This window comes from Amphibalanus amphitrite, unplaced genomic scaffold (genome assembly GCF_019059575.1).
Source record: "Amphibalanus amphitrite isolate SeventyFive unplaced genomic scaffold, NRLGWU_Aamphi_draft 001786F_arrow, whole genome shotgun sequence".
In the NCBI taxonomy this organism is placed as follows: Eukaryota; Metazoa; Arthropoda; class Thecostraca; order Balanomorpha; family Balanidae; genus Amphibalanus; species Amphibalanus amphitrite.
This window is the reverse complement of record NW_024883279.1, coordinates 20268-39094: the sequence shown is the minus strand read 5'-3', so window position 1 is coordinate 39094 and position 18827 is coordinate 20268. Positions and strand designations below refer to the sequence as shown.

Below are 18827 nucleotides of genomic sequence, written 5' to 3'. Positions count from 1 at the left end.
GAGAACGGCTGGGCCGATTGCGCTCAAATTTGGTACACGGTTAGGGACCGGTTAGTAGGGTGCCGTGCAAAGGTCATTTTGGACCCCGTTTGCACGTGCGCACGTGCAGAATGTCGCTTCCAGATCTCAGGAACGGCTGGGCCGATTGCGTTCAAATTTGGTACACCGCTAGCGACCGGTTAGGAGGGTGCTTTGCACAAGCCCGTTGGAAGTACCCTCTCGCCCTTCTGCACGTGCAGCCTGCAGGGCTCACTATCTCGCTCGCTCGTTCTTCGCCCAAAAGGCGTTTTACTGGTTTTAAATACAGCATATATTTGAGTTTGTGTCGTCTGTTGAAATGTCTTTTTTATGCCTCGTAGCTGTTCATCTCCGGTGTTATGTACTGTTTTTAGACCTTCCAAGTTTTATGCTAGTTTACCTGATTATCTCTATCAGCATGATACTTCTTTTCTCAAAGACAGTCCGTAGCGGATGCATTTCTAAGTGTGTTTCCTGCCTCACCTACGCTCTTCGTTTCAGACTGGAGCGTGTTCGTGACGCGATGAGAAGACCTAAAGAGGACAAGGAGGACAAAGTCACGATCAAAACCGCCGAGGGCGAGTTTCGATTCGAGGGCATCAACAAAAACTTTACCAAGAAACTCTACGAGTGGGAAGAGAGGCGTGGTAAGAGAAAATAACTATAAATAACCGTTATACGCAGAACAAAATGGAGTGACTGTGATTATTCTACCAAGTAAACGATAGCTCCGTGATAAATATAAGAGCAGCGTTATAAAACGACCGAAAGTTACAACGCATGAGCAAAACAGTCAGCAGGCCGGTTTGTGGTGAGCATGTCAACCACATTATGAATAAATTGATGCACTAATAATTCAAAATCACCGACGATCTTTGACGTTTCGTTGCCAGGAATCCCACCCGATTCGGAGTCATCAACGATTGCTCTTCTGGCTCCCAACTACCGTCCCCATGAGCTGGCTGAACAGGACGCAGGGCGCATGGTCAGGTAAAGTCACAAAATGAATGTGTCCTTAAAAAAAAGAAATATGCGTCCGTCGAAACTTAAAATAGAAGAAATACCGATAAATACCTAGGTAAAAGTAAATAGAAGAGCAGATCACTGAACAACCCAGCCCGTGAAGTGCAATCCAGTCTTGTTAGTTACTTGTTGGCGTGCATTCGCAAGTGTGAAAGAGGCACGTTTTTATATCATAATTCATGTTCTCGATTTTTCTTCTTATTTTTTTTTTTTTGTTCACTCTGCATTTGCTATGCTTTCATGACCACAGGTGTAAGTCGGAGGGGAGTCTCGCCGAGCTGACGTCATCAGCTCTGGGTCAACACAGCCGACAATCATCAGAGGACAAAACGGCTGGAGGACTCGACGGTACCCTTGGAGGTTAGAGAGGGGCTACAGAGGTCAGGGAGGGACTCAGAAGTCACAGGCTGGAACTCTTGAAACTTTGAGTCGGAGGTCAGGGAACTCTCTTCTTTGAAGTCTGAGGTCAGGGAGACACTCTCTGAACACAAAGTGCCGCTTATGAAGATCGGGATTCGATCCTTAGACGGCTATGCTAATATATTGGAGGGTTTGGTGGTGCTTTTGAGGTCAAATTTGCGGATTGTCGTGGCACAATCAGAGGTGTATGAGGCATATGTTAGGTCAGTGCAGTTCTATTGTAATTCAGGGTAGCACGGATAACTAACTGACACTGACGAACTGACGAAGGTCAGGTGTTGTACCCTCTTGGCAGTGCGAGGGGCAGTTCTCAGGGTCAAGGTTAGCGCTCACAGCTAAATCGAGGCACTTGGTGGGCTGTTTAGCCTAACTCCGTTTGACTGTTTAACTTTGTTTACACGTGTTTAACCGTAGGTGATAAGATGTTTATCAGGACAAGGTAACTGGGGAAGTGTGAAAGCATTCAGGTGCTTCAGTTGAGCGCAGACTTGGTACTTACACGCAAGATTACTTCTTACACGTGCCTCTGCGGTATTTCTTTCCTTTCACTGAAAGTTAGGCTGTGCCGCGCGCTCTAGTGCGCTGCGGTGCAGCCTACCTACCTCCCGCTCTTAGCAACGCACGGCGCTACACCGTGTATACCGTGGTTCGTTCAAACTTCAAAGCAGTGTTTTGCATACCGGCGATTTTAGTAAAATTTGAATAGCAGTTGAAGAAATTTGCATCTGTTCTTTTTTTTTTATAAATTGCAGCAGCCTGACAATTCTATCTTAACCCGCGCCCCACTGGGGGGGGGGCTATTTATAGCCCCCCCTCCCGTTTTTCCGCAATAACTTCCAAACCGCTTGACGAATCGACGCCAAACTTTCAGTACCTTCGGCTGCATCAATTTGACACCTTGTGTCAAAATTTGAACTTCGTAGCTACCAAAGGTCGGCCGGAAATGACGTCAGAGTGACGTCATGTTCGTCCGATTTCGACGCAAAACATTGAAGCACGGCAATCGCTCCCAAGAGCTCAGTTTTTAAGCTAGATCCAATTTCTTTGCATGAAAGGACTCAGAATTGACCGCGCTATCAAACTGCTATCTCGGATTTTCAAAATTTTGAAAATTTTGAAAATTTTATATAATAATATTCAAAATTTATATTTTTATATTTTTTTCCAAAAGTTTTTGACTTTTCGAAAAAAACCGGAATATATGTGACAGAACGCATGATAATGACTAACTCTAGCAAGTTTTAGCTAAATATCTTCAAAAATGGCCAAGTTATACGCATTATTGCAAAAAATTCACAATTATTAATTTTTCAAATCAATTTTTCAGTACGTATTTGACATCGTACACCAATATAAATGGCACCATCGTGTTCCTGAGCTCAAACTGCATCCAATAGACACCTTTTTTGTTGAAAAATTTTAACTTCAAAATTTGACCTTTTTTGACCTGAAAGTGACCTGACCTAAGCTAAATTCGACTCAAAATGACCTCAAATGACACAGACGACATCAAATTCGAAATCTATGGCCTAAATGGACCATAAAACATGTGTCACGTGACCGACGCATGATATAATATTTCCGTGACCTGTGATGACCTGACCCTGACCTGAAAATCAAAGTACAAGTTTGGTACCCTCAAGGTATCTAAAGCATCTGTTCACGAGTGTGGAAACCAAAAATGAGCATGATCTGACTTGTAAGACGGCGGCCAGAGCCCAAAATGTGAACAAGCCAAAATGCTGATAATTTTTACTTTGACCTGACCTGTGACGTCATCGGTGACCTTGAGGTCAATGAAATTAGGTTTCGCTCGACAGTTTTTTCCGGGGCTATCAGACGCCGTTTGAATTTTGACGATCGGCCCAGTAGTTTCGGAGTTAGGAGGGGGGGCTATGAATAGCCCCCCCCCCCCCCAGTAGGGCGTGTTATACACAGACCCCAGTGGGGCGCGGGTTAACCCTATTCCTGGCGGGGGGGGGGGCCTCAGGAGCCCCCCCTGAGGTTTTTTGGTTATTTCTCCCAAACGCGTTGAGCTAGGAAGCTCAAATTTTCTGACTTTTCCTAAAAGACTTCTACGCAACATGTCTGAAAATTTTGAGTTGATCTGACCTCAGGTCAGGTCACCAGAGGCGGTTTGGTGACCCTACCTCAGAAAAGTTTGCAATCACGCCAGAGCTAGAGTTTTTGACCGATCAATTTCTTCTCTTCAGGCTTTAGTTAGGGTACCAGTATGTGCAATTTGTATATTTCGGAATTTTGATATCGGTGACCTAAGGTCAGGTCAGTTTCGCGACCTCCCCATTATAAGTCAATGGGGGAAAAATCAACTCCCTGTTTTTACCACTAAAACGGGTCGGAATGGCCCCATATACCATACATGACTTCATATACGATCAACCTTCACTACCTTGAGGTCTGTTTTGCTGTTGGGCAGCTGTGAGGTCATGTGACGTCATCAAAGGTCACCAAAGGTTTTTGGCCAATAACTCCGTACAGGAACAAGATACAGACACGTGGATGGTCTCATTGTGTTCAGCTTGTCAAGACGCATCGAATGATATACATGATGACCTCGAGGTCACGTGACCTGAGGTCAACCTTTGACCTTGACCTTTCGAGGTCAACATATATATATATATATATAAGAAAAAGCTTCAGACGTTTCGATAAGTATTATTATCTTCGTCAGAATAAATGGCCTCATCGTTTCGCCGCACAACACAACACATACGTGGCGCACATATCAACATGAGCGTGATAAACATATTCGTGCACGTCCAATAAAATGTACGCATTAAAACAGAACAGGAAATTCAGACAATATACGTACTACGCGGTCTCCTACCAAACGAAAACGACTCAAATTTACACACGATGACATACACGCCTATTCCATAATCACCAGATCCCTCCGGCCGCGTTGCTGTTCCAAATTTTGTGAAGACATTTTAATTTAAGATTTTGTGGTAGGCTGTGCCGCCTGACGGCTGTGCCCTGCGGGTCAGTCTAACTCGTCGCCAGCCGACACCCGTTCATCCGTAGCGCTTGTTCATTCCCTCCTTTCCGCCTTGCGTTCCCAGCAGATTCATCCACCGCTTCTCTCTTGACCGCCTGTACTCGACATCTTGGCTCCACACTCTTTCTAGCCCGACGACCCACACATCATCTATACTATGTCCCGGGGCAAGAAAGTGGAGCCGAACCGGGAGGGACACAGCAGGATTACTGGCCCTTATCGACGACAGGTGGTTCTGGATGCGAGTGTACAGACAGCCGCCCGTCTCACCCACATAGCACACACATCGACACACATTGCACCATATCCCATATATCACATTTACACTCCTACACCCAATCGTTCGGTCATAAGTGGTGACACACCCATGTCTCGGTCCCTGCACTAACTCCCCATTCGCATATGTCCGCTTACAAATGACACAACTCTTACCACAGTTTTGGACTTTGCGCTCGCCTTCGCCAGATATCACCCGCCTAGTCTTACCATGCACCAGTATGTCTTCTAGATTTTTGCCTCGTTTGTACGCTACCATTGGGTCAGAGGGAAAAATGCTAGCCATCCTCTCAGAGCGGTGCAGGAGATGCCGCTTGCTTTTAAGAATGGCTGTCATGTTGGGAAGGTAGCGGGAGTAAGTGAGGGCTAGTGGTACTCTCTGTTGTACATCTCTGTTCTTTCTACTGGTTAGAATTGTGTCCCTTTTGACCTTATCGACCTTACTAAGCTCCTTTTCGACTAGAGAACCCGGGTAGCCTCTCTCCAGAAGTCTCCCCTTTAGATTACCCCTGTGCTTCCTGTAATCATCCTCCCTGGTACAGATCCTCTTCATGCGAAGACCCAAGCCGTAGGGTATTTCCTTTTTCATGTGGGAGGGGTGATCCGAGCTAAAGTGCAGGTAGGATTTGGAATCAGTGGGTTTCTCAAACATGTCTGTTTCAATGTAGCCATCTGTGCCTAACTTAACCATCACGTCTAGGAATTCTATCTCGGATCGCGAGACACGCAGGTCAACATCAATTTTGGGGTGGATGTTGTTGGCGCGGCGGTGGAACTCATACAACTCCTCCTCACCGTGTAACCATACTCCAAATATATCATCTATGAAGCGGAAGTACACAGAGGGTTTAAACGTCGCATCCCTTAGTAATGTCTCCTCCCATACGCCCATATAGGTGCACGCATAGTTTTTACCCAATCTGGAGCCTATGGCCGTGCCGTCAGTCTGGACGAAATGTTTGTCCGAGGAGAGGTTAAAGTTGTTGTTGTCCAGCACCAGTTCGATCATTTCAATCACCTTTTCACTCGGTATGGCGGGGTCACACCTGTCCCGCAACGCGCGCCTGCAGGCCTCGATCCCCTCACCTCTGGGAACACTGGGGTATAGTTTTTTCACGTCCATGCAGAAGAGGAGAGGGATGTGACCGTACTGATCAGTCACCGGCTGCGGCACCTTCTGTAGCTTGTTGATAAAATCGCTGGTGTCCTTGATGAACGACGGTTGGTTCTCCACGTGCGTGCGCAGTTGCTCCTCTGCCGCCTCCGCGACCCGCTCGGTGGCGTGGCCTACCCCGCTGACGATAACCCTCAGCGGGGCGCCGGGCTTATGCAGTTTGGGATTCCCCTGGAGTCGGCCGGGTCGCGGGTTCGGTGGGGCCAAGTAGGCCTTCTGGTGCCGTCCGATGTAGCCCTGCTGATAGAGCTCCGATGCCAGCTTCATGACCTTCTTGTTGATGGCGGTCGTGTTGTCTTCATTGACGGGCCTGTACGTGCTAGCGTCAGCCATCTCGCGATTGAGCTTATCGATATAATCAGCAGTGTTCATGATGGTGACGCTCGAGCCCTTATCCGCTGGCCGGATAACGATGTCGTCGTCCTTGATCAGGCCGGAGAGGGCTTCCTCTTCGTCAGCTGATAGGTTCCCGATGCCACGTGATCTTGTCTCCCTTAATACGCTGGTCGTCACTTCTTCCAAGTATAAGTCCAGCCATGGATCCCTGCCCTTTGGCGGGACCCACTTCGCCTTTTTGTACGCCGCGTCCTCCGTGTCGTTTGCTTCCCTCGGCTGGTTGTCATTGCTGTTGTGCCAGAACTCACGCAGTCGCATCAGCCGTTCCCATTCCTTGAGTTCGGCAGTCAGCTGAGCGACCGTCTGCTTCCGTGAGGGCACGAATGACAGGCCGCGCGTCAGTAGGGCCAGCTCCGTCGGCGTCAGTTGTCTGGAGGAGAGGTTGACGACTCCCACGGGTTCAGGCGGTCTAGGTGTCTGCCCTGGCCCATCCCCTGCCGTCCGGGACCGCTGGTTTGGACGCAGCCTGTCCAGCTTCCGTTTCTTCGTCCTGGTGGTGAAGTCCTTGGTCCGCTGGACGTCCTTCTGCACTATGACCGCACTATGGGCCTGCTCATCTCTTGTTGCGTTGGCACCCACCTGCTCAGACAGAGTCTGGTACTCGCCTTCGAGATGGGTGACCCTGGCTGCAGCCACTTCCGCGCTGATCCTCACCAGTTCTTGTGACGCCTTCTCCAATGTTCTTTCCACCTCCTCGTTCTGGTCGTCAAAGTGGCATTTCCAGGTCAAACGGAAGCCACGAGGTATTAACCCGTCAGCCGTACAGGTCTCCAAAAAGTCTCTGTGTGACTTGTATTTTTCAAGTTTCACTGCCAGGCGGCGTAGCCGGCTGAAGGAGTTAACCGTCCCAGCAGGAGCCGCGTCATACCGGGGTCGCATGGCATCTTGCTCGGTCGCGGTGATATCACACGTTCCAACTCCCTTGGCGTCCCGTTGGCCCGTTTCGGATACTGGCGCAGCTGCTGGGGGCGCGGTCTGGTTTGGTTCCTGGCCGGGTGTAGCATGATCCAGCTGGATCCCATCTGCTGGCGGCATCAGCGGGGACGGTAGGTCGCCAGAACTCCTCATGTCGATGGTGGTTACACTGGTGTCCACAAAGATGATGCTGAGGGCTGGACCGAATAACTTGCCTCTGCTGACGTGGCTGTGGAAGCCCCGGAACGGACAGTCCGCCACGATTTTCATTCCGTCTCCAGTCAGACGGAGCCACTTATTGGCCCCGTACGAGGGGGCACAGACTACTGCCACTGCTTCTGGCAGGAGTTGCTGGTAGCTGAACTGAGTGTGTAGGTCGACACTACTCAGAAACGCGGTCTGGCTGGGATGGATGGATATATATATGTATATATATATATACATATATATATGTATATATATATATACATATATATATATATAATGCAGACCTGCTGATTCTCATATATATATATATATATATATATATATATATATATATATATATATATATATATATATATATATATATATATATATATATATATATATATATATATATATATATATATATATATATATATATATATATATATATATATATATATATATATATATATATATATATATATCATTCGATGCGGATTGACGAGAGGATCACGATGATGCCCTTAGTTTGTTCCTATCTTGACTAATTCGAAAGTTATTCGAGAAAAACTCTCTCCATATCTAGCGCCGCCATTTTGACTTTTTCGACCCCTGTGACGTCATCTTTGACCTGACCTGAAAATGACCTTAGTAAAAATTGTAGATCTTGACCGTGCGTATCCGATGCCGTTTACCGTTTGTCGCTGCGATGTGTAGTTTTTGAGATCTGAAGGGGGGCCGAATCGCCCCCCCCCCGCCAGTTTCTTGTCCCGGCGGAGCCCGCCAGGAATAGGGTTAAAGCAAATGATTACGAGGCGATCTCGTAATACCTTCGTTGTTAGGTCTTGGTAGCGATGTCAGGATTATGCAGGTGCGGGATAATAGGATATGTTTTTTTTTGTCTTGTCTTCTTGTGAATTTTCCTCTTTGTTTTGACCATCCTAGTTACTGACATTGGTCCACTTAGCATAAATTTGTTTTAATTTGGTTAAGTTAAAAGGTCTTATGATTCTAATTGCTGAAAATCTTGGCCTTACTTACACAAAGCTCACCCAATCCATGATTTGTTTTCTGTCAGATTCTACGAAGGCGTGTTCGGAGCCGGACCTGCGTTCGGACGCGGCGGACCGGCCGCCAACTGACCGCTCAGCTGACTGCGGCGCATGCGCAGTGCTGGTGGACGTGGAGGAGGTGGTAGCTGCTCCTCTGGAGGACATTCCACCGGTGCAGGCCCAGGAACCCGTCTACAGCTACGCCCCCGACGAAGTGACGAGACTGATTGACTCCAGCGGCAGGTGGGTGAATTTTGGCACACATGATCAGGAAGTGAGAAAATTCGAAAAAGCGCTAAGAAAATATAATTGGACTATGTTTTTGCCAGTGATTTGAATTTATGTCTTTTTAAACCTAATTGCGCCAGTTCGCACCGACCGTGTTTCACAAAGCTATGGAATGGAATGAACTTTACCTCTGATCATAAGAAAATTGCTATCATTTCATCTTCCCATTCTTGAATAGGTATAATCTTCGCAACACTTTTTCGTGAATAGGACTGCCTCCATCACCAGTTATTTTCAGTAGATAAGAGCACATGACTAAGCTGTTTCCTAAAAAACATACTTCCACAGTGACAGTGAGCTTCCTGGCCGGTACCGGCCCCGAGAGGACCTTCTGGTGACATACGAGGTGCCTGAGATAGCCGCGGGGCACGACCCGCAGCAGGCCGGGGGCTCCTACTCGGGCCTGTTGGATGTCAACATCTCCATCCTGGACAAGCTGAAGCAGAAGGAGGACGTTTGCCGGTGAGGCTGATTAATTGTTGGTTAATCTTTTGGTTTCGGTAGTATTATGCTGTTCGATTTTATGGGAAAATCGTCTAAAAGACACAGGGCGTGAATCGTTGCTTTAGTAATTTTGACAGTAGTAATTTTGCGGTATATTTGAACAATAAATGTAGTTTTGTCGCCTGTCGGGCCACTCTTCAGTGCACACTTTTAAGCTGGCGAACTGTGTTCCAGCTGCCTGGAGGAGAAGCTGGAAGAAATTGGCCAGAACATGATTCAGATTCAGGAGGAACACCGCCAGGAACTAGGTAACAAACATAAATATTACATCTGTTTTAATGGCCTACATCGAGGGTCAATCTTCGTTTATGGGCGTAATGACTCCTTTTTGTTGTTTTGCCGTTGTCGTGTCATTTTTCTTTAAAATATTATTTATAACTATCGCTGAAAGGTCGGATACGATTACCTAGTGAGGCGAGGCCTGTCGAGTGATACAGCGACGTTAAGAAAAAAACTCAACAGTTACGATTGTTTAATGTCTTATCAATGTCTGCCGTTTTACATATTTTAAATCCTTTTCAGAGAAACTTCGGAACGAGAAAACAAAGAAGACTCAGACCAAAGAAGGTGCGTTTACACCATTTATCAGTGCTAACAGTGGTAAAGTACGTCACTGCTTCAATTGCATTATGATCTGCATCGAGGAACTCGATTATCCCTTCCAATAACAATGTAAAACGATGCATGTTTATCAACTCTTGTACGCGTTTCGAATTGGTTGTTTGCTGATCCCAGACATGCACGCTACGGTAACAGATAAATGCTGTTTATGTGATGTAAGGACCCCGCTACATTTCCCACGCATCGAGTCATCTGAAGCGGACGGAAAAATTCAATCAAACGCGAATCCCATTCACTCTGTTGAGAGATGAGAGCGCTAAAAAATCGCAAATCGGACGTTTTTGCAACTCACAATTGACCACGGACGGCTGTTGCGCTTTCTTTCGTCTCATTGGTGCAAGCTTACTAAATATTTGTTTGTTTGCTTGCTTCAATGTTTCCTGCAGGTGACGGACTGAAGGCGGAGGAAGAACTAGTAGAAAACAACCTCCAGATGCTGGAGAATCTACAGCAGCGGTGTAATGAGCTCCAGGGCACCGGGGCTCGACTTCAGGAGGAGCGGGAACAGATTCAGGTAAACGAAAAGCTCCGTGTTGTTGGGTGATGACTGTCCGGTCTGTTTAGATTATTTCACGGATACGGAATGGATAATGGGTTAAGAGTAATGGACATACATTATTCTAGTGGGACCAATCGTAGGTGTGTGACAATGGTAGAATGCATCCCGTTGGAACAGGCTTGTCCCGGTAGGACAGAGTCAAAGCGCTTCAGAATGTTGCCTTTGGAATGTTTTAGGGAAGTGTATTTGTAAAAGTTCAGCTAAGAGCGTCGTACAGTCTTTCAGCATTTGTTGAGTATAATAATTGGAGATAAGTGTACTTATTGGCGGCGTTCTTTCAGGCTTCGCTTCAGCACCACAGCGACCAGCAGGCGGACCTGGCCCGACATCTGGTGGGCAATATGAGGAAACTACACGCCGCTGGATCCTCCATAGACGTCGCTAGCGAACAGGCGCACGACACCAAAGGTAAGAGCTGATACTCTTGGTCATATCCAATAATCAGACTAGTGATTACGGTATCTTATATAGTATCTAGACAAGTCTATGGTATAATTGATCGGTGAATGAGCGCTATGCTAGTTCTTCGAACACGAAAATGCATTTCGCTAGCCTCGAAGTGTGTTAATTTGCCCAACTCACCCACGAAGACATAGATCCCGAAACCATGTGACCTCAAGGTGCGATAATTGGGTGTTTATGCCAGGAACGCGTTTGACTTATCCATCATTATTTGCAGATGCTCCAGAAGAAGCCTCTGCCACCACAGAAGCGCTTCAGGTGGACGCAGCGGAGGGGCTTCTCCTGCCTTCTCCTGGTGCTCGCAGAAAACAGATCGATAAGAAAACGGTGGACAAGCTACAAGCTATCAGCACCGATCTCCTATCGCAGGTGGGGACTTTTATGCATTTATTTTTGAAGAATTATCATGGCTGTAGAAAAAGACAGATTTACACTGTCGTTGTGCGGTTTCTACTTTCTTATAGCCAAGTGGTTGCATTTTTATGAAAGGTCCATCGAATTGTAGCATTTGACTGAAAGAGCCCACGCATCTTTACATGCTATTTACTATCCCTCATTGATTGTGCTGTCCACTTCCAGGCCAAGCGACTTGAGAAGGCTCTCGGGCCACGACAGGGCAAACGACCAACGCGGTCCTATTCTCAAGGTCACCACAGCAGAAGTTGGTCACGGAACACGGAGACGCCTCCTGATTGGCTGAGAGGTGACGACAAGCCGGCCTGGCAGGCCGCTGATTGGTCGACACTGCCCAGTCAGCTGAGCAAGAAAGTGGAGGAGCTGCAGAGGGAGATGCTGCTTCTCTGCACCGCTCGAGGTACAGGCTAATTTAAATTTTACCAATCAGATATGAAACCTCTGACGATACAAATAAAAACCTGCAATGGAAGTTCGTAGCGATGATAAATAACGAAAAAATCGTTGCAAGAGCCATGATGGTGACAACAACGTTCTTTCAAAGCTTGCTGATTTTTGTCACGACTCACGATCAAGGCTACGTGTACCAATTACGAACCACACCAACTTTCACTCGGCGACATCTTTTTAGAGGCGTGCCTCATAATCAGATAGATGACTTGTTTTTCTTGTTTTCCAGCGTCCCCTCACAGTCCTCCGCTGAGTATGAGTCCTCCAATGGAGGAGCTGGGTGAAGGGGACGACTTCAATCCAGAGGAACCCATCAGTTTCACCTTCCATCTGCCGTCTCAGCAGAAAAACCGGCAGGTGAGAATGGTCTAACACAGCGGTTCCCGATTCGTACGGTATCGGTTTACCGCAACGATTTAAATGCAATCGATCTAACGTCCAGACCGGTTTGTTTTTGTAATCACTAAGCTAAGCTGGCGGCTAAGTAAAGCTGGCGGGTAGTCATTTTGTGACCGGATCGTTGAACGTAATGCCAAAACCATACAAATTGCCGTTTTGCCAGAAAAGATGCGGCAACCTCTTCCGTGATCCTTACTCCACTGCTGTAAGAGCTACTACTTTATGCGACAACTTCATCGTGAAGCAGCTCAGACTTAATCGTTTTTATAAATACGCGTTGAGTTTGAAAATTACACGAGCGCGGCTAAGTTTTAGAAGACGGAAGATGGCAGTGATCAGCTGATTCACGAGTATGACTCACGACTCACGATTGTGTGTACATTTCACGATCTCGGGCCAGTTTCAGGAGACAGACGAAGACCGTGACCAGCTGAGTCACGAGTGCGGAGTCAGCGAGCCCACATCTACTGCTGATGATCTCTGCCCCACCAGTCCCGGTCAGTACTGACTACTGAGCATACCTACTGGTTAGACGGATCGCAGGACCGCTAGTGGACCTGAACAGTTTCATTGGCGTTTTGAAGGGACATGTAAACAAATCCTGCGTTGTTTTCTTTTTGTAACCATTTTATGTTATTGGTAACGTCGTTGTATTCGATGCAAATTTCTTTTGAACAGTTATTACTGAATTTGTCATTTGTGAACAAGCGCTGACCAATTTCAGCAAACAGTAGTCTCCTAAATGTTGTCGTGTCGCCCTCGCCCTCGAGGCCTTCAAACCTGCGTATAATTAGGAAGTTAGTAGCTTCTCAATACGTGATCAAGTACGTCAATGCTTATATCTAGCGGAATATTTTTTTTTCAGACGAGGAGATGCTGGCGTCGCAATGTTCTTCCTCGCGATCTTCTGTTGAAGATCTCGGAGCTGTGGCTAAATGGAGGAACAAACGCGATCTCTACACGTCCTACGATCAAACGCTCAAGGTTTGTAAAATGTCTGAGCATATGTTAAAGCACGATATATGCTCAAAATTATTCAGATGGGCAGCGTTCCGGCATTATAATCCATATATCGTATATGTAGCGCTCAATACCGGCGATAAGATGCTTTGCGGTACAGTCTACCTACAGGCGTTTACTCCTATCGCCATCTATCAGCAGTAATCAAAACTGTGTCAGTGGTAACCGTCAGTCGTGTCGTTAAAAGGCACATTGACCGTAGCCTCTGCACAACGACACCTTCGTATGATTAGAACCATACCATCATCAAGAATCATAATCTCTGTTCCGCGCTGACAGCTATCCAACCCACCAGACAATCGGTGGCAGCCAGCCAGCTGTTTGTCCCTCTACCCTCTTGGGTAACCGAGGCCCAACCCAGTAGGGAAAGCAACCATGCAAGCGATCAAATTCACCATTATTTGCGCACAATGTGGTTTATTGATCTCATGACGTCATTATCTGTCCTGCAGGAGATGCAGCGTGAACTGGAGTCTGTGGAGGCGCAGTACGCCCTGGACCGGCGGCGAAAGAGTTCCGATGACGTCATTTCCACACCGTCCTCGTACCGGAGTCGGTCCTCGAGTATACCCTCCTCCGAGGACGTCGATGAGCCCAAACTGTTTCAGGTGAGGAAGTTGTTGTCTTTACTAGATGTAGGTACTTATTATGCTAAAAGAAATAAAGGTATATTTTTAGCATTGAAAATATGACGACCTTCATTTTCATCGATTGTGATCTGTGATCGGAATGTAGGCTATTTCGCTACTACGCTGTCTTGCTTGTATTTTGGCTGTTTTGTAGGGTTTTGTAATGATAATCTTATTTTGCTTTGGCTCAATTATGCCCACTCAGCCCCGAATGAAATGTAGTTCTGTGGGCTTTAGGTTTAACCCTCGCCCCGTTGGGGGGGGGGCCATTTTGGCCCCCCCCCTGTGGTTTTTCCTGAATAGCAAGAAAACGGCGGCGCGCAGCGCCGCCAAATTTTCAGTACCTTCCCGGGCATCAATTTGACACCTTCACACCAAATTTCAAGTCTTAGGTCACCTTAGGTCAGGAGTTATTGAGGTCAAACTGAGGTCATGTTCGAGCAAAAATGAGCAAAAAACATGCAATCTTGAAACGCTCACCAAATCTACAGTTATCAAGCAATTTCAAAGTTCTTTATATGGTCTAGTAGACAAAAGTCGGCGCTACAAAACTGCTATCTCGGATTTTCAAAATTTTTGGTTTTTGACCCAAAAAAATCAAAAAATTGATTTTTTTAGAAAAACTTTGAAAAAATCCAAAAATTTTCCGAATTTCGAAAAAAACCGGAATATATGTGATAGTCCCAGCGCTCTTCTATATACATACCAAATTTCAGATCGATATCTCGTTTTTTGGCCAAGTTATAGCGAAAAAACTGTTCAAAAATGATGACGTCAAATTTTTGAACTCAATTTTTAGCAATTCTAGACCTCGTACGGCAAAACAAAGACCACCATTGAACTCCCCGTGACGAGCTGCATCGATTCGATACCCATTTTATGCAAAAATATTAACTTTGAAATTTGACCTAATTTGACCTGACCTTGACCTGACCTTGACCTGACCCTGACCAAAACGTGATCTAAGCTGGCCCCAAAGGCTGCCTGACCCATATAATCGCATTTGTCATGTAAAATGGACCATAAAACGTGTATCACACGACACTTTCATATTGTGACCCCCCCGTGACCTGACCTCTGTGACCTGACCTGGTATCAGTGACCTCAAATTGCAAAATATGTGTTTGAAGAACATTTCCCCATCGATGATTTTCAATGAAATGCATTTTACTCGATTTTACAACGCATTTCTTGAAGTGCCTGTAAACGGTGAAAATTGGACCTTTGACCTGACCTGTGACGTCATCGGTTTGACCTAGGTCAATAAAATTGGGTCACAAGGTAGTTCCCCGTTGGGGCTATCCAACGCCGTTTACCGCTTGTCGCTATGTTGCGTGGTTCTCGAGATCTTAGGGGGGGGCCAAAATGGCCCCCCCCCCCAACCGGGCGCGTTGCTCGGCAGAGCCCAACGGGGCGCGGGTTAAAGTTAGAAAATGATTCGAACTTCTACAGTCCACAGAATTTTGCGACACTTTACTGAACTGATGTTCAATGTCCCCAGATGGCTGAGCACCCCGAACACTTCATCGAGGAGGAAGAGGACGACGGTAACGCCACCGACTCTCGATCCGAGCACGGGGCTGAGTGGGACTCCACAGACTCCCAGGGTCCGCGGGTCTCCCAGGCGCTGTCTTCTGCTTCGGAGGACCGTCTGTTCACCGCCGGCGCCACAAGAACTTTTGAAATTCCCACTGTGGATACGAGGTATCTCTCTAGCCTGCCGCCCGCCACCTCAGCTCCTGTGATTGTTTCTGCGCAGAGAACTGTGTATTCTGTGGATCACGGGAAACTTCAGGTTCATGTTCGGGATCAGGTGGATACACCATCGACTTCAACACCACGTGGCGTCAATGTAACGTCACGTGAGTCTGCAAACGAACCATCACGGTCTCCAACACAACGCGAAGGCGTCAATTTGTCATCACGTGAGTCAGAAAATGCACCACCGCAGTTGACAGTACAACGAGAAGGTGCTCATGTGACTTCTCGAGAAGGGATGAGTCTCTCACTTCACCCAGTAGATGAGGTAGCTGATCGTCTGTCCAGCACAACTCCTACTCCTACCGCAAGTCCACTTCCCCTGAGGCTGGAGGTGACGTCGAATGAACGACCACCATTGCAGGCTAGTCTTTCGGTGACATCACAAGAGTCAACACCTAGCGTGGAAGGCAGTGAAGAGGACGTCGCGAAGGGAGGTGCTGAGGTTCCACTGGTGCTTGAACCAGTCGCGGCTGCTGTTGCAGCTCGTGCTACTGGTGATGCTGGTGATGGTGGCGAAAGGAAAGCTGGTGCAGCTGGTGACGAAGCTGCGACTCATAATGACAGCGAAGCAAAGACGGGTCCTAGCAAGATTCTGAGTGATCGTGATGAAGCGAGTACGCATAATGTCACCACTATCCAGAAGGTTGACAATGGGAGTGGTTATGTGGAAAGCCAGATCCCTGGAAGGGTGAACATGGCATCACAAGGAGGCACCATTAGACCAGAACCTGATCAAGTCGAGCAAGAGGCAAAAACAACCGAAGAGGCAGAATGTGACAAAGTCAAGGTTCATGTCCAGTCTTCGCATGACGTTGATGTAGCACAAAGTGAAGCGAATCGTATGCTGAAGACTGAGCCTGAAATATATCGCTCAGAGTCTGTAAAAGGCCCAAACACGCCTCAAGACATATCACCTTCAGAGAGTGTCGCCACTCAACTAAAAAGCGAAGACCCTTTGAAGAAGGACGACAGTAAAGCTTTGCATCCTGTCATCAAATCTACCACCGAGCTTCATGTTCCCGACGTCGAAGCCAAAACAACAACAGCGACCGAAGAACATCATCATCATTACACCCCGCAACCTTCCGAGCAATCAAAACGCAGCGTTCTGACTCTTGCAGGATCCTCACAGAACATCCGGGGAATGATTGAGAAGTTCAACAACATCTCAGACTCTCCGGAAACCTCAACACCAGTCCTACCACGAAGGGACATCCATCGTCCTCACGCGGACACAAGCAACGTTGCTTTGCAGTTGCAGAAGAGCCTGTCAGACGGTCTTGTCATGCTGTCTTCAAGAGATGATAATGACGAGGACGAAGCACACCACGATTCAAATCTCATAGCGCAGGCGCGCTCGGCGAGCGGAGGTGCCGTGTTGCAACCGGAACCTCCTAGCGGAAGTCCTGGTGGTTTGAGTCCTTCACTCGCCGTCAGAGGCGCGGAACCGCGTGGCCTTGCGGGACGTCCCCCGCGATGGAGTCCTCTGCCGCCGATTTCTAGTCAAGTGCCGCATTTGACTAGCTCTCCGGTGTCTCTGAGAACTAGGGTGAGCTCCGGAGGTCACCCAGTCACGCCATCCACCCCTTCTTCAGCGCCAATCTCTCCAGGAGCCACGTCGCCGTTCCCACCATTCTCACACTGCGTGACGTCATCTGTGACGTCGCTGAGTGTGACCACGCCCACCGGTGTCGACTCCTCTCTCGACTCTTCATTCGACTCGGCGTTCGAGGCCGCTCGGTTTGGTTCCGAGGGACGAAGTCCCACTCCAACCGCTCGAGCCGAGAGACTCCGTCGAGCCAGAGATCAGTTCTTTGGCGCCACCTGGTCATCGCGCCCTTCAGCTTCTGGAGGTGAAGCAGACGCCGACTCTGCTGGAGGTCCTTTTCCTTTCGGTGCTGAAAGCCCTCAGCGACCTCCTCGACGAAGAACAGGAAGCAGAGCTGCAGGTCTGGCTCACAGTAAGAGCACAGGAACAATTAACGAGGCCTCCGTCCGCCACAGCGACATTAGCTGTGGGAGTGACTTCAGTGATGTTAGCGTTGAAGAGGCAAGACTGGACGCACCTCCATCAGCTCGAGTGGAAGCACCTTCTGGCTCAGCTGCATCGATACCACCGATCTCACCAGCCCCGGTAGCACCTCCTTCAACATCAAAGTCAGCAGGATCACGAGTCGCACATTTCCTGCGGCTGAGGCACGCAAAGAAGAGGAAGGGTTCAGCGATTGGGGCGTTAATCAGACAGAGTATGGCAGTGAATGCGGGACAGGTGATGCCGGGGGCGGAGGAGGGTGGGGCGGCCGCGGCGGTGGTGCCAGCGGCGGTAGGGTCACAAGCGGAGACGGGGGCGGTTGGCCATGAAGCCGAGGTCGCCGGAGCAGCCGCAGCTGCACCACCAGCGCCGGTCAGAAGTTGTCCCTCCACTCCGGTAACGGAGAGAGCCTCTCGGTCAGAGGCGCGCCAGAGGCCTGGGTGGAGGGCCAGGAAGCTGTTCAGGTCACCCACACCGCCCGGGGGTAGATAGGACTGTGTTTAAAAACAGATAACGAAGACATCTTCAACGCGCTCAGGCTCTTGTGCTTGCTATCCGACGGATAAATTCAATACCGTCTACGAAAGACTGTATTTCGCTGGTCACTGCAATCACTTGGTTCTTTTTTTCTTCGTGACAAATGGATGAAAGTGATTTGGTTGAGCGTTTATTCCCATAAGCAACAGCCCAAAAGCCAACTTAGCAGTCAGCAGTATTCTTTCTGAACTGGAGCGTTACCAATACGTTCGAGAACAAGAAAGCTACTTTAAAACGCTAAATTTGAGAGAAGAGCAAGGAAGGTATCTACACAACATCTGGTTTGAAGAAAAGAACTCAAATGGTGTCAAATCCATTATTTGGTTGACCTACTATTGGACTCGAATGCGCTGCATTGTCACAGCTATACTGCAGTAAAAACAGTGTCATGTGACATGCCCGATAAGTTGATGCTCAGTGCCTAGTCAGTACATAGTCGGTGCCTAGTCAGTGCCTAGTCGATGCCTGGTCGTTGCCTAGGGGTACGACCATTAGTGAATAAGTGCCTTATAGTTTTGTCTACGCGCTCGATATTACTATGCAATAAATATTACCGTTGGTTTTAGTGTGCTATACGCAACGCCACGTTTTTTTTTTTTTAACTTAGCGCCCGCTCATGCTAAAGCTCTTCTACATCAATATCTTTCACAATTTGTGCAAAATTTGTTCGGC

General features: G+C 47.8%; 1 protein-coding gene across 2 annotated transcripts in view; it reads left to right on the top strand.

Moving 5' to 3' along the window:
* Window positions 1-18716, top strand: part of LOC122375160 — a 47386-nt gene extending 28670 nt beyond the window's left edge. Inside the window, exons 11-26 of one of the 2 annotated variants that reach the window (XM_043354390.1) lie at window positions 520-665; window positions 912-1008; window positions 1292-1401; window positions 8506-8722; window positions 9056-9229; window positions 9446-9519; window positions 9794-9838; window positions 10279-10406; window positions 10733-10859; window positions 11131-11282; window positions 11493-11727; window positions 12007-12134; window positions 12583-12673; window positions 13042-13160; window positions 13649-13804; window positions 15327-18716. In XM_043354390.1, the coding sequence (XP_043210325.1) occupies window positions 520-665; window positions 912-1008; window positions 1292-1401; window positions 8506-8722; window positions 9056-9229; window positions 9446-9519; window positions 9794-9838; window positions 10279-10406; window positions 10733-10859; window positions 11131-11282; window positions 11493-11727; window positions 12007-12134; window positions 12583-12673; window positions 13042-13160; window positions 13649-13804; window positions 15327-18110 (4783 nt within the window). In that variant the 3' untranslated portion in view covers window positions 18111-18716. Of the gene's footprint in view, window positions 1-519; window positions 666-911; window positions 1009-1291; window positions 1402-8505; window positions 8723-9055; window positions 9230-9445; window positions 9520-9793; window positions 9839-10278; window positions 10407-10732; window positions 10860-11130; window positions 11283-11492; window positions 11728-12006; window positions 12135-12576; window positions 12674-13041; window positions 13161-13648; window positions 13805-15326 lie in introns of both variants that reach the window. The other variant, XM_043354389.1, reaches the window with a different exon arrangement.
* The last annotated feature ends 111 nt before the right edge of the window (window positions 18717-18827 follow it).